Source organism: Falco punctatus (assembly GCF_963210335.1).
Source record: "Falco punctatus genome assembly, chromosome: 2".
NCBI lineage: Eukaryota > Metazoa > Chordata > Aves > Falconiformes > Falconidae > Falco > Falco punctatus.
In genome coordinates this window covers 117,647,608-117,660,374 of record NC_137581.1, presented here as the reverse complement: position 1 = coordinate 117,660,374, position 12,767 = coordinate 117,647,608, and the positions used below count along the sequence as shown (strand labels likewise).

Genomic DNA, 12,767 nt, shown 5'->3' with positions numbered 1-12,767 from the left:
TGTAATAGGGACACGGCAATTCTGGATCCAAAAGAAAGTTACATCTTTGAAACGTGGTGTTGTAGGCTATGGGATTCGGTGTCTGTTGTTTGTCAGCTTGAGTCCATACACATAATTTCTGCTTTATCAAGATGCATTATTCATGTGTCCTATCTTCAGATGGAGTTGCTCTTCAGTGCCATCTGTCAGTTTATTTGCTTTCCAGCATCTGCATCATTGTTACCAGTAGAAGTGCCAGAGGCCCTTCCCCAGGGCTGCGCTAAGCCCGAGCTGAGGTGGGCTCCATCCTGCTGCCCTGGGACTTCCAGCGCTTCCAGCTGGGAAAGGCCAGAGAGGGCGGCTGAGGTCAGCCACACGCACCGAGGTGGCTCAACACAAAGACAGAGCCACAACACAAAGACAGGAGGGATCGTGACTTACTACATTTGCTTTATAAAGCTGATCCTGTTGGGATTTGTTGGTTTTGAGCCTCAGATCTGCGGCGAGCCTTCCATGAGCCTGCCGTGTCTGGCTAACTTACCTTGAAGTATTTCAGATGCGATACAAAAGGCACTTCGTGCTCGGCTTGGAAAGCTGCTTCGATGTAGTGCGTGTGCAAGGGCGGAGTGGCTTGCGAGTACGTTCAGGCCTTGTGCCGTTGTGCAGAAAACACTTTGTTTCAGCTTGAAAATCAGTTAAGGATGTTTTGACTAAACTTTGACAAGAGGTCAAGTGTTTAAAATTAGAAATATTTCTGCAAAATGGTTGCAAAAGGGAATTTGTGTGTGACCTAAAGCACAATTACGAAGTGTTACCAAACCTAATACAGGCAAAGATAAGAGTTTTAAAAATAAATCAACCAGTTTTAACACTTCTTTTTTTTCTCACCATGCAACGAAGATCATTTTAAGAGTAGTGTCAGATTTCTTGTCCGAAGGGTGAGAAAGAAAGAAAGCTCACAAACCAAAACCGAACAGTGGCCTGACGAAGAAGAGAGGTAGGAGAGTGTGAGAGAGATGTATTCATTAAGGCACTTGGCACAGCACTTGGCATATGTCACGAGGAATCGTGTGCTGTACTGCCTGCCATGCGAGTTGACCGTTATTGTTTGAAAGAGCTGGTTTGAATGGAAATGCTAACTTACGAAGAGAGTCTTAAGGGATTAATTTCTACTGGGAAAGAGGACGGTTCTACGTGTCCTTTTCTGAAGCATCAGCTCTGCCGAAGGGAAATAATGCTGCTGACAGGTGCTTTGCTTGAACCGTCACAGGATTTGCACAGTAGGAGACAGAGTCAAACCACAAAGGATACAGGAATGCAGGGACTGTTTGTGGCTTGACTGCCTCTCCTAGTAGTTAACGAAGGGTTGTCTGACGTGAAGCTCCCTGAATTTATGGCTGTTGGAGGAGCTTCAGGGGTATAACTGCTTTCTCTTGCTCTGAAGTGCCGTGTTCCTAGGTTGGGGAAGGCTCCTTTGTCTTGTCAACACTAAAAAATTTGTCAAGGGCTCTTTCTGCGCTGCACTGCAGAACTCGGCAAGGATGGAGACGTCCGAGTCAGGTGGCTAGAGTCAGATCCTGGGGTATTTCTATCCAGCTCTACAGAAGGGCCAGGGCAACAGTCTTCAGGCACCTTTCATTCAGCCTTATAGCCGCAGCCTTAGTGAATGTCATCGTATGAGCAGGGAAGGGACCGAGTTCCACTCGGTGTGATTTCTGGTTTCCCCTAGCACCTCCTACCCCCATGCAGCACGCGGAGGAAACCCAAGCTTTTCTTCAAAGTCACGAGTAAAGAAAGTTCGTTTCTGTGGGACAGTGAGATTTGGGAAATGTTTTGAACATGACGTAGTATTTAAACGTACCACCCAGTACAAGTGAAATGGAATACTATTGTCAATTAAAATTCTGAAACCTTATGTGACTTCCACTAAAATCAGTGGGGCTTCAGTCTGTGTAACTAAGACTGATTTCAGCAGGCATCTTGAAGTACATCATTGAGAACCAAGCCAAAACCAAGGCATATGTCATGTCAGTGGACATCCTTGGTGATGATCTTTTTTTCCATCGCTCTGTGATAAATGTTTATTATATAATAAATACACTTATTTCTTAGAAAAAACATTCTTGAGGTAGATCAGGTTTGCCTTCTTGGACCTAAGCGAGTATTTTGGAGATTTTCTTTGGTAAGATTTTCTACCAAAGGAGTGGAACTCTGCAAATGTATAGATAATGGCTTATACTGACAAATATGCTCTTGCTTCTCTTCCTGCTCCAAAAATTAGTTGTTCATTTAAAATAGGTGATGTATAGATAAAAAATGTTCTGGACTTGTCAAGTGTATTGAGCCACTGCTTGCTTTCCTTGCGTTTCTTTTCCCACTTGGCAGGTTTTTCACTCCACCAGTTTTCTGTGTTCGAGGTGATGTATTGCAAATGGTGCGGGGGTCTGGGGTTTGCATACACCTGCACCGAGCGCGGTGATGCTGGATGTAGCCCAGCTCAGTGGCAAGCTAGGGTCTCACATGATAAACGTCACTTCATCTGCGCGCTTCGGAGCGCTGGCTGTCATGCACTGTCCCACAAACTGCTACGCAAAAAGGATGATGCGGTTCTGAAGCGGTATTAGTAGCTTGCTGCGTTCATTAGGGCTTAAAAACATTGAGCAAACTTCCAGACCAGATGTTTCAGCGTGTATGTATAGATGTGAGAACAAGTACGTTCAGTGGTGCCTGGAGGAAGTGGCAGCTCAGGTAGTTTAAAGATAATACCTGACAATTATCACTAAACTACTAATGGTCTAAAATGAGTTTTCTCTAATAAGCTTTTTCCAGCTTTTCTTCTTGCAGTCCAAGAAGGCAAATGTAAAAATTTGAGATGAAAAAGTTGAAAATTCAGTCAGGAAATGAAGAACAGGCACTTGAGTTTGAACATGGATTTCAATCTCATTTTTTTTGTGCAGGAGCAAGTAATGTCTGGATTCAGTAGGAAAATTTTTGTAGATTTTAAAGTACTAAATAGTCTTTATTCCAGGATTACCAAAATTGTGTTTAGTCAGTCATGTAGTTCAAGAATTGTTCTTGAAATAAACAGTCAGTCAGTAAGCATAGCCTGAGTTAAGAACAACTTATAAAATGTTTAAGAGGATGCATCTTTGATATAAATCATTAATGAAAAAAGCTATTTCTTAGCAGCCGTTCATGAAGTCTTTTTGAAGGACTGTATAAATTCACCTCCCGTGCACATGCCTTTGCAAGCAAACCATGTGCAAAAAACCAAAAAGAATGAAGAAGCTGCTATTTGGCACAGTCTAGAGATGTGAAACTGCACCCCAGAACCTCCCGTGGGGTGCTGGGGACCAAAAACCTGCACAAGGAGAGGCAGGAGCGAGGAGCGGGGGGTTGTCAACTCAGTCCCTGTGAGAGCAGGATGGAATCCAGAAGGGAAGAGGGAATGCTTAAGATGTAGGACCAGACACAGCACTGAGAACAAACTGTTGGGACAGAGAAGTTAGGTACCAGCAAGATGATTATTTGTATTCTTTCTAAGATCTACAGAAAAACAATATACTGAAGACAAGGTGTATATATATATGTACAAATGATAAGCTTTTCAAAGCAGTTTGCTTTATTTTTTCTTTATTTTTTATATTCTTTCTCTTATCAAACTCAGGAAAAGCCAGAAAAGGTATGAAAACATCCCTTTACCTGGCTGTATCTATCACTGTCGTGTTCTGGCAAATGTACCGGTTGCATTAGCACTGTCAAGTATTTCCCAAAATCTTGGACAAATTTTAAATAATTGCTAAATAATGATAGCACTTCAAAAATTCTTTTTTTCACGCTGTCAAATAACCTGTCACAACAAAACTTCTGATTAATGCTAATATCTGCAGAGCTACAGCTTTGTGCAGGCCTAATTTTTTGCTTCTTTGCTTATAGCCGCACAAGTAGAACAGAAAATACAGAAATTTTTGCAGATCTGTGGGTGACAATGACAAGGTAGACAGACGTGGGCTTCCTACCTTGGCATGTTTCCATACAAAAAGTGTCTCATGTCATGTTAATGTCGATCTTTGGGAAGGGGGGAAAAAAACAAAAAAACAACACAACAACAACAACAAAAAAAACAACCCCAAACCATACTGTGATCTGAAATACTGAGGTTTTTTTTTAACATACTTGACAGTGCCGCTTTCAATAACAGCTTTCACCTATAGTTCTGACCTCACCATAATCTTGTGGTGGTATATCTGGTTTTTCTGATTCTGCAATAACTCCTTTGGAATATATATAGAGATATCTTTTTAATGATACGGCTTTATGGATATTTGCAATATTTTACTCAACAGTATGGCTGTTAACAACTGTTTTACTACAGAAAATGCAAGCAACGCAACAAGAAACATTTTAGCTTTTGTATCAGCTTAGACTTGGCTGATACAAGTCTTGGCTTGTGGGAAACTTGTAGTGGAGTGCTGGGTCTTACAAGGAGTCCGATTTTTTTAAGTGCATGTTCTGTAAATAGGCACCTGAGCAGCTAAAAATTCCTAAGCAACAGATTGTGCCTGCGCAGTGTCCGTGGGGCTGGTGGCGAGGCTGCTCCGTGTCGGGATGCAGCTGATCCTGAGCTTTGAACTGCCTGTTGCTTATGGCATGAGGAGAACAAGAGAATGTCGAGTTCTGCTCTGTTCATGTGAGTGCGTCTCATTTTGCCATCTAACGGATGTGTATTTCTTGCAGTGTTTAGTTACGTTTGCATGATTATGTAAATGTAACTGATAATATGCTTTAGGTGAAAATGGGTTCTTTATTTTCATGGAACGTTGACTTTCCTTTAGGAGAGTATTTGTAATATTGCTGTGTTTCTCTGTGCCTTTTAGATGAGTTGATTTTTCAGTGAAATATAAGAGGTGGAGTTGAGACTTCTGAGCAGGCAAGGTTTTTGCCAAGGGCTCAATAGAAGAACATGCATTTAAATAAAGTTCTTTCAGTAATTTGCTTTTTTTTGTTTGGTTTTTTTTCTCTCTTTCCATAATGAATAATTGATAACCATTTCACAGGAGCAATTAGTCATTCCAAAGGTTCGAGTATGAAAGGTAATTGCTTATCCGCAGTAACAGCAGCATTTGCCATAGCAACGGGAATAAACCAAACTGCACATGTGAATCAGTAACACCTGTGTTGTGTGACGCTATTACCTGTGACTGCCGGGGTGGATTTGTGTCCCTTTTGTCTCATTTACTAATCAGTGGAATTGAACTTTTATTGAAACTTAGTGTTCTTTCAAATGGCAATTAAAGTCCTATTAGTTCCTTGGAAACCAGCTTTAATTGTCTACCAGAAACCTTTGTATAGTACAGAGGGAAGCGAGGTGGGAGGAGGAAACATATGTACCTTGGAAATGCTTGTAGGGCATGATTACCTTAATAATAGGCTTTATTTATTCTGCTTCAGTCATGCTTTTCGGATACCTTTTGGCGAATATTCTGGCCTTTCCAAGGTAGAGCTGTGGTTGTTGGCTCCCTGAACTGGGACTCTCCCCACTCCAGCATGGCAAAAAGTACCAGGCAGTAACCTCGTATGTGCAGCTACATGATAAGAATAAGGCAGGAAGATATTCCCACTTTAAGCATGTTTCCCCTAACCATCAGTGTCTTAATGGTGTCTAGTATAAAATTTTTATCTTGACTTTGCAGCAATTTGTCCGGTTGTCTGCATTTTTCCTATGTCTGTTTACCTTAAATGTGCGGGATGTCTGTGGCTGCCTTCCCGTATGGATGGGAGGTTTTTGTGTAGTCTAACAGCCCTTCCTAATCTCCCAGCTCTGCCACCAGCTCAGATTTTGGGTCAGGAATGTGCAGAGAGAGCATTGTAAACGCCAGTGAGTATCAGAACTGTAAGAAAGTCTCGCTTCTCGCATTCATTGAAGGAAAGGACGAGCAGTCCACTTGCATTTGTAATCACATAGATTAAACAAACCATAAAAGGGCGCTGTAAAATAACTTCAGCAGCTGAAATGACAACTGTCATTATACTCTCCTCTTCATCAGGCAAGCTCAACAACCTCTGGAAGCCTGTGTAAATACTGCTGCATTATTGATAAAGAGCAATGGAGACATGAAATAAAAATAATTCTGAAGAAATATTTTTAAAGGAGACGTAGCCAAACAACGTTCCCTGTGTTCAAGGATGACCTTTCAGAAAGGATAATTTTGTGGAAAAATAACAGCGCGAAGACCTTAAATGTTGCATCAACCATATTTTTCTTTACAGTAATTGCACTATAGGGGTCTGTTTCAATCATGTAGGGCGAACTGCAGCTTCAGAGCTCCAGCAAAGTACCTCTACACTAGTAACTTTGATGATGCAACAAGTAGCCTGTGTAATTTCAGCTGAAACTAAAAGCCCAACTTGCAGTTACCAGAAAGCAAAGTTCCTTAATGTGTATTAAATACACATTCAGTAACATCAACCAAACAAGTACTCAAGACCGTCAAATATCAGGACCTTTTTTTTTTTTTTTCCTCTTTAATCACTATTAGTTTTTCTAGATCCCTGAGTTTAGCTGTATTACTTTCCAGATTAGGCTTAATTTTCATTTTCAAATGAAAATTTCACTAATGCAAATTAATTTTTAACATATTTAAGTATATATACACGTACAAGAATATATATTGAAAAATCAGCCATACTGTTCAGCATTTATTTGTGTCCGCCAAAGGTAAACCAAGTATTTAAAGGTTTCATTTCAGTTATGATTAACATGTGAAATTAACCATAACATTGCAGTACCTTGGTCACAGCACAGTTAAGACTGTGGTGATGTTCAACATGCTGGTGCTGCTAACAGGTTATGTTCGGGTCACAAAAGTTCTGTGTAAAACAAATGTTTCCTCTGTACTCTGTAGGGTATAACCATCAGCGTATCTGCGAAAACCAAAGGCAGAAGTCCCCTGAGTTCTACAGCAGAACAGCGTCCGAATCAAATGTGTATCTGAATAGTTTCCATTACCCAGACCGCAGTTACAAGGACCACGCCTTTGATACATTAAGCTTAGACAGTTCTGACAGTATGGAGACAAGCATATCGGCATGCTCACCAGATAACATTTCCAGGTAAGTCATCTTTCTTTTTGATGTAGTAACGGTCACAGGGTTATGATGAAAAAAGAGAATATGTACGTGTTGATGCTATGGTAATATGGGTGCTGCTAACTGGTTAAGAAAAATCTGAAATCATTAGACAGGCATATTTGTGTAGCCCTTTGGGATCAGGTTTCACTATCGTCTCGCCTGTTTATTTAAAAATGGAAAATAAAAATACGGAGAGGCTGAGTGGTAATGCTTGAAGGCCACAGAGAAATCGGTGTCAGTCCTGAACTGAAATGATGATGCATCGTCGATGCTCTTTTCAGAGTGGGTAATACCTGAGCTTCCTTCCCTGGTCGCTCTGGGGAAGGAATTTCCTGTGATAGGAAATGTCTCAGAAGACATCTGCCAGCAATGAAGTACACTTGCTCTGCAAGTCCAGCGTGTTAACTTACCGGAGCCTTATGTTGAAACACTTCGGGTTCCTCTGGCAGTCTTTTTTTCCTCTCCCTGTTCTGGGTCAGTAAAAATAGAGAGATGACACCGAAGGGCTTCGATCCCTCGGATGTTTTCCTCATCCTCAGAGGCTGTCAGCTCATGCACCACTCCTCAGATAAAAGGAACGTCGGTGATCTGTGTTAAAAGTCCAGCAGAGGCTCAAAATCATGTGCGAACAATTTTCTTCCAACAGCCTGGTTTTAATGATAGCGCTTTCATTTCTCCTTGCAGCCCTGCCCCAGCAGTTTCACAAGCGTAAGTGGAGGCTGATAATTAAGTACAACGTTGTCACAGCATTAAGAATCCCTTGTGAACACAAGGACAGCTTTTTTGGCTAGCATGTCGTGCTTTATTAAGCATCTGATTCCTGTAACAGGGTACCAGCCCACTGATTTGTCTCTTGTAGTCGTTATCACTGCAGTGTTAGGGGTTTCAGAAAATACCAGTGGCACTCATTCTGCTGACTGGTTTTTTTGCTGGTTTTTGTTTGGGTGTTGGGTTGTTTTTTTTTCCTTTGGTTGGTTGAGTTTTGTTTTTTTGAAGTAAAAACATTAGGGCTCAGGTTTTGGGGGATTTCTGTTTTAAATACATGCACGGTTGGCAAGTTTCTGATAGCTGGCATCAGGCTGTGAATTAACTTTATCTGTGCAGTGATCTAACATTGCAGTGGTATGAAATCTGTTTCTCTTTGGCGTGCTGCTCTGATGATTTTGGAGGAAGATGGCAAGTGTCTGAGCTACCTTGGGGCTATCCAGTAAGTGGAGTCTTCAGCCCAGGACAGCTGTTGAATTTCACTGATGCTGTTTGCCCTTCTGCCTCCCTCTGGCTCTTCTGTAGCTTCCAGCCAATGCTGGAAGAAAAAAAAAAAAACCCACAACCCACACACAAAAACCCCAAACCAATCTAAAAACCAGAAAAGGACCCATTTCAACAGCTCTTTCAGTTTCTCACAAGGCAAACTTTAGTGAGGGAAGAAAAGTGTCGACTGATCTTGTTGATAAAACTTGGAAGATAGGCAGTTAATTTTCCTTGATAAAACTTTCCTTAGGCAAAACAAATTCATGTTGATTTAGATGTTTGAGAATCTTTTCTAGCCATGTCAGACTTGAAAGGAAAACATTTTATGATGCTTTGTTCTGACATATTTAAAATATATATTTTACCTCTTATAAGGTGAGAGAGACTTTTGTTTGCTGGAAATGCATAAAATCTGTCTGTGCTCAAAGTACAGAAGAGACTGAACTGCTGTAGTCATTCATCAATTCACCAAACAGTAGCTGCTCCAAGGTTCATTACCAACTTATTTTTCATGGCTGAGGTTTCAGAGATTGTGATCTCCTGCTGTGCATTAATTTCTGGGAGCAGGATAAGCAAATGAAGGATGAAATAATTTAACTAAGCTGAAGCGTTAACCAGTTTAATGTGGGAAAACCTACTGCAATTAAATGTCTTCCAGGTTGCTCAAATGACTTAATTTATGGCCCCATTGCTTTTATTGAAGTTATTTGATGTACATTCTTTTGGCCCAGCAAACAAACTTTGGCCAAACTAGACTTGGGCATCTAAGTCAGTGGCCTCATTTTTTTCAGAGCCAGTAAGCTTTTAGAGCTCAAACAAATTCCAGATGGATTATACCTTTTCTGCAAGCTCGGGTTAAATGACATACGTTATTTTTATATTGTCTTGTATCCTGTCATGAAACATATCCCCAGTATCAGAGAAATGTCTTCTGAAGACTGTCACACTTCTGACAAACCCCCTCATCTTACAGGCATGAGCGTTAGAGGTATGCTCAGAAAGTAAAGGATGTTGTTCTTACTTTTTTTCTTTTCCTTGTCCATGACTCATATCTGGCCTAATTCCATTCTACCCGTGTCCCTTCACACTGGTCTGTATGCTGTTAAGTAGCACGAACAAATCTGCTGCTTGACACCCACGTCCACTTGAGTGGTCAGGTAGCGTTTTCAGTGCAATCCCAAGTCAAGTTTCTCTCTGCCCTAAACAGCCAAATCCATTCTGTTTCCTCGTGTTGTGCTTTAGTCTAACGGCCTTAGTAATGGTAATGCAGTAATATTTAACGCCAGCTGTTTTTCTCGAACAGCATAAGATGAAAAATAAAATGGAGAGCATGCCGTGGAAATGCCACAGTTGAAATGGCTGTTAAATTGAGATGTGACAAAGACATTGTATTGGAGAAAAGGAACAACAGAAAAAAGGACAGGCAGAGGTGACAGCTGCGTTGTGCTGGGCCAGGAGCTAGTGCTCTTTGTGATTACCCTTGTTTCTTTGGCATGCTGGTTACTTGAAATAGTAGATCCTTCCTGACACCGTCACTGAATGGCCTTTATGCATATCTCTTAGTCCTCCTTATTTTTTTCGAGCATTTTTTGATGGTGAGCTCAGTGCGACACAAACTAGAGACAGTCTACAGCCAGAAACACTGGTATATTCAGATAGCTGCTAATGCCAGCTCTGAGGGTCCATGGTGTGTTGTTGGGACATGGTGACCACCTCCATCCATCGTTTGTTATCTGGGAGATGACGACAGATCACAGGGAGCTGATGAGATGCATTATTAGGCACTTGAGTCTGGATTTTTTCCTAAGTATGCATGGGGAATGTGTACCATGGGGGTGTACCATATACTTCATACATCATTTTTTGTTAGTGCCTACTGTACTGAATTGGATAGAACAGTATCAACTCCATTCTTAAGCTGTCTAATGTTGGACTGTAAAATACGTCTTTAAATACTAAATATTCTTTTAAATAACTCTTGACCTTTTTTGTGCAGTGCTAGCACTTCAAATGTTGCAAGAATAGAAGAGATGGAGAGACTTCTGAAACAAGCACATGCTGAAAAGACTAGGCTGCTCGAGACCAGGGTGAGCATAATCTTATGAGTAAAATTGAGTGGGCTTGTTAGTTAGGTAATACCCTCCTAAACACAACTCTGGACCCTAAATAGTTTACACCTAGTAGACACTTAAAAAATTACCTCTGCCCCCTTAGTTTAGTCTGGTTTCACCCTCACACTGTATCTTTGACCCCCTAGGCAGTAGCTGCTGTCTCTGGGTGAGCTGGTAGCAAATTGCCACCAGCAGCTAGGTCAGCATTGCTCCTACACCTGCTGGGAGAGCTGCTTAGGAAGAACCTTCTTTAGTTGTAGAGCGGTAGTGTTTGCAATTCTGATTCCAATTCTCAGTCCCCTTTGCTGGATACATATTTCTGACTGCTTAAGAGGCAAAAAGGGATTTAATACTAGCTTAGAAATGACATTACCAACTCTAGTTTCACATATAATTGAAGTTCTGCATGTGCTGTGGTATTTAGGAACGGGAGATGGAAGCTAAAAAACGAGCTCTGGAAGAAGAGAAGCGCCGCAGAGAGCAACTGGAGAAAAGATTGGAAGAAGAAACTAGCCAGAGGCAAAAATTAATTGAAAAGGAAGTCAAAATACGTGAGAAACAAAGAGCACAGGTGAGATATGTTGATGTGAAATGTTTTTTAAGTGCAAGACTTTCCCTTGATATACAGAAGCAACTAAGTGTGTTTCTGCCAATGGTAAACAGACCTGCTTTTGGTTGAATAGATGGAGTTAATATTTCTGAGGTGTAACTGTGCTGCTAAAGGTATGTTTGGGCTCCTGGAGCCTTAGATAGATGCCCAGGTATTCATTTAAAGTTAAATAATAGCATAGGTATCTATTTAACATCTTATATCTCAGCTACAAATATTAATCCTAAAAGGTTTGTTAGTATGGGCAGAGCAGAATGTTTTAGCCCAAACAACAGAAATTTCTAAGTGTGTTAATTTTGTACACCATTGGTGGTTTGTGGTTTTTTCTTTCTTTTAATACATAAAACATCTTGGAATGTGAATTGTCTCTTCCAAATATCTGACTGAAAACAAACAGATTAAGAAGCTTTTCCAGGTTTTTTTTCCACGTCTACTGCAGAGAGGAAATAGTATTTTTTCTAATGTTACTGGGACTAGACAACACGAGAAACATGATTTATTTAAAAGTGTTACCTACTACATCTTGCTTCTTGTTAGGTTTTAAATGTATCTTGAGCTTTCTTTAGGCTTAGAGGTCTTAGTATTTGTGGTGGAATAAATAGGTAAGATCTATATGGTACAGCAAACAGACTAGGCAGTCATTTTATCGTTAGTATAGTATAGCAAGACAGTGTCTCCATCTTCATGTATGTATCTGAGTGCAGAAGATTCCATATCATATTTGAATATCTTTCTGCTTTTATCTGTGCTACCTTTGCTAGTTTTTCATGAGCTACTATTATATGTTTTTATGAACATTCCTAAAAAACTTACCTTTCTAATTGATAACACCAAATCAGAACAATAGGGCAACGCCAGAGGAAGTTTGAACTGTTTCTGGTTAAACGTATCCATTCCTTTGTTTTTACATATACAATGTAATTACCAAATGTTAAACTTTACATGTATTTTACCTGAATGCTTTCATTTTTTCTAAGAAATTTTAATAACAACTCAAGTACGCTGTAAGCAATGATACAATGCTCATATCTTTATCACAAACTGGAGCTGCATGTGTTGTAATAGAATGCCCTATCAGTTACTGCTAATTGGCAAATTTGGCAGAGAGATGGAATTGGCAAGAAGACAAAACGTATCTGTCAAAAATAATGAATTTTTGGTGAACTTTTTTCTTTCCTTTGTATAGTGAGACCTAATTTTTAATTGGTTTGTAGCACTTCCTGACATTTAGAAATGTAAACTGGGGGAAGGAACTACAGCTGCACTTGGCAAAGCTGGTGCCAGCTTGTATCATACAGGACTGCGTAATTTTAGAAGGGTGCTAAGAGTTCTTGCGAGCAATACAGCTCCCACTGTGCCAAGAGGTTCCTGAGAATGCAGTGAGGGAAAGTCCCTTCGATTTGTGACTCCCAGTGGGATTTCACAGGCTAACTTTAGGCATGGAGCAGGGGTTGATGAGGTTCTCCGTGTCACTGACTTCTCTGGAGTCAGCAGGGGGAGAGGGAGATGCTCCTTTCCTGGGTCATTCAAAGCACCTAAATTCAGCTGTTCTGAATCACCCGGCGATGCAGCCTTCGACTGCAGCAGGAGCCTTGGGAGACTCGTCTTCTGTGCTTCAAACGAGGGGGTGAGGGATGTGCGTGGATCCCTCCGGCACAGAGAACAAGCATACTCACTCGCTCGGC

The 12,767-nt window shown here is 40.8% G+C and overlaps 1 protein-coding gene across 4 annotated transcripts in view; it reads left to right on the top strand.

The window, feature by feature from the left end:
- The window catches only part of PHLDB2 (pleckstrin homology like domain family B member 2), a 70,529-nt gene that overhangs the window by 50,459 nt on the left and 7,303 nt on the right, over nt 1-12,767 (top strand). For all 4 annotated transcript variants that reach the window (XM_080377690.1, XM_080377688.1, XM_080377691.1 and 1 more), the window contains 3 exons: nt 6,885-7,092; nt 10,358-10,448; nt 10,897-11,043. In XM_080377690.1, the coding sequence (XP_080233816.1) occupies nt 6,885-7,092; nt 10,358-10,448; nt 10,897-11,043 (446 nt within the window). The remainder of the gene's footprint in view (nt 1-6,884; nt 7,093-10,357; nt 10,449-10,896; nt 11,044-12,767) is intronic.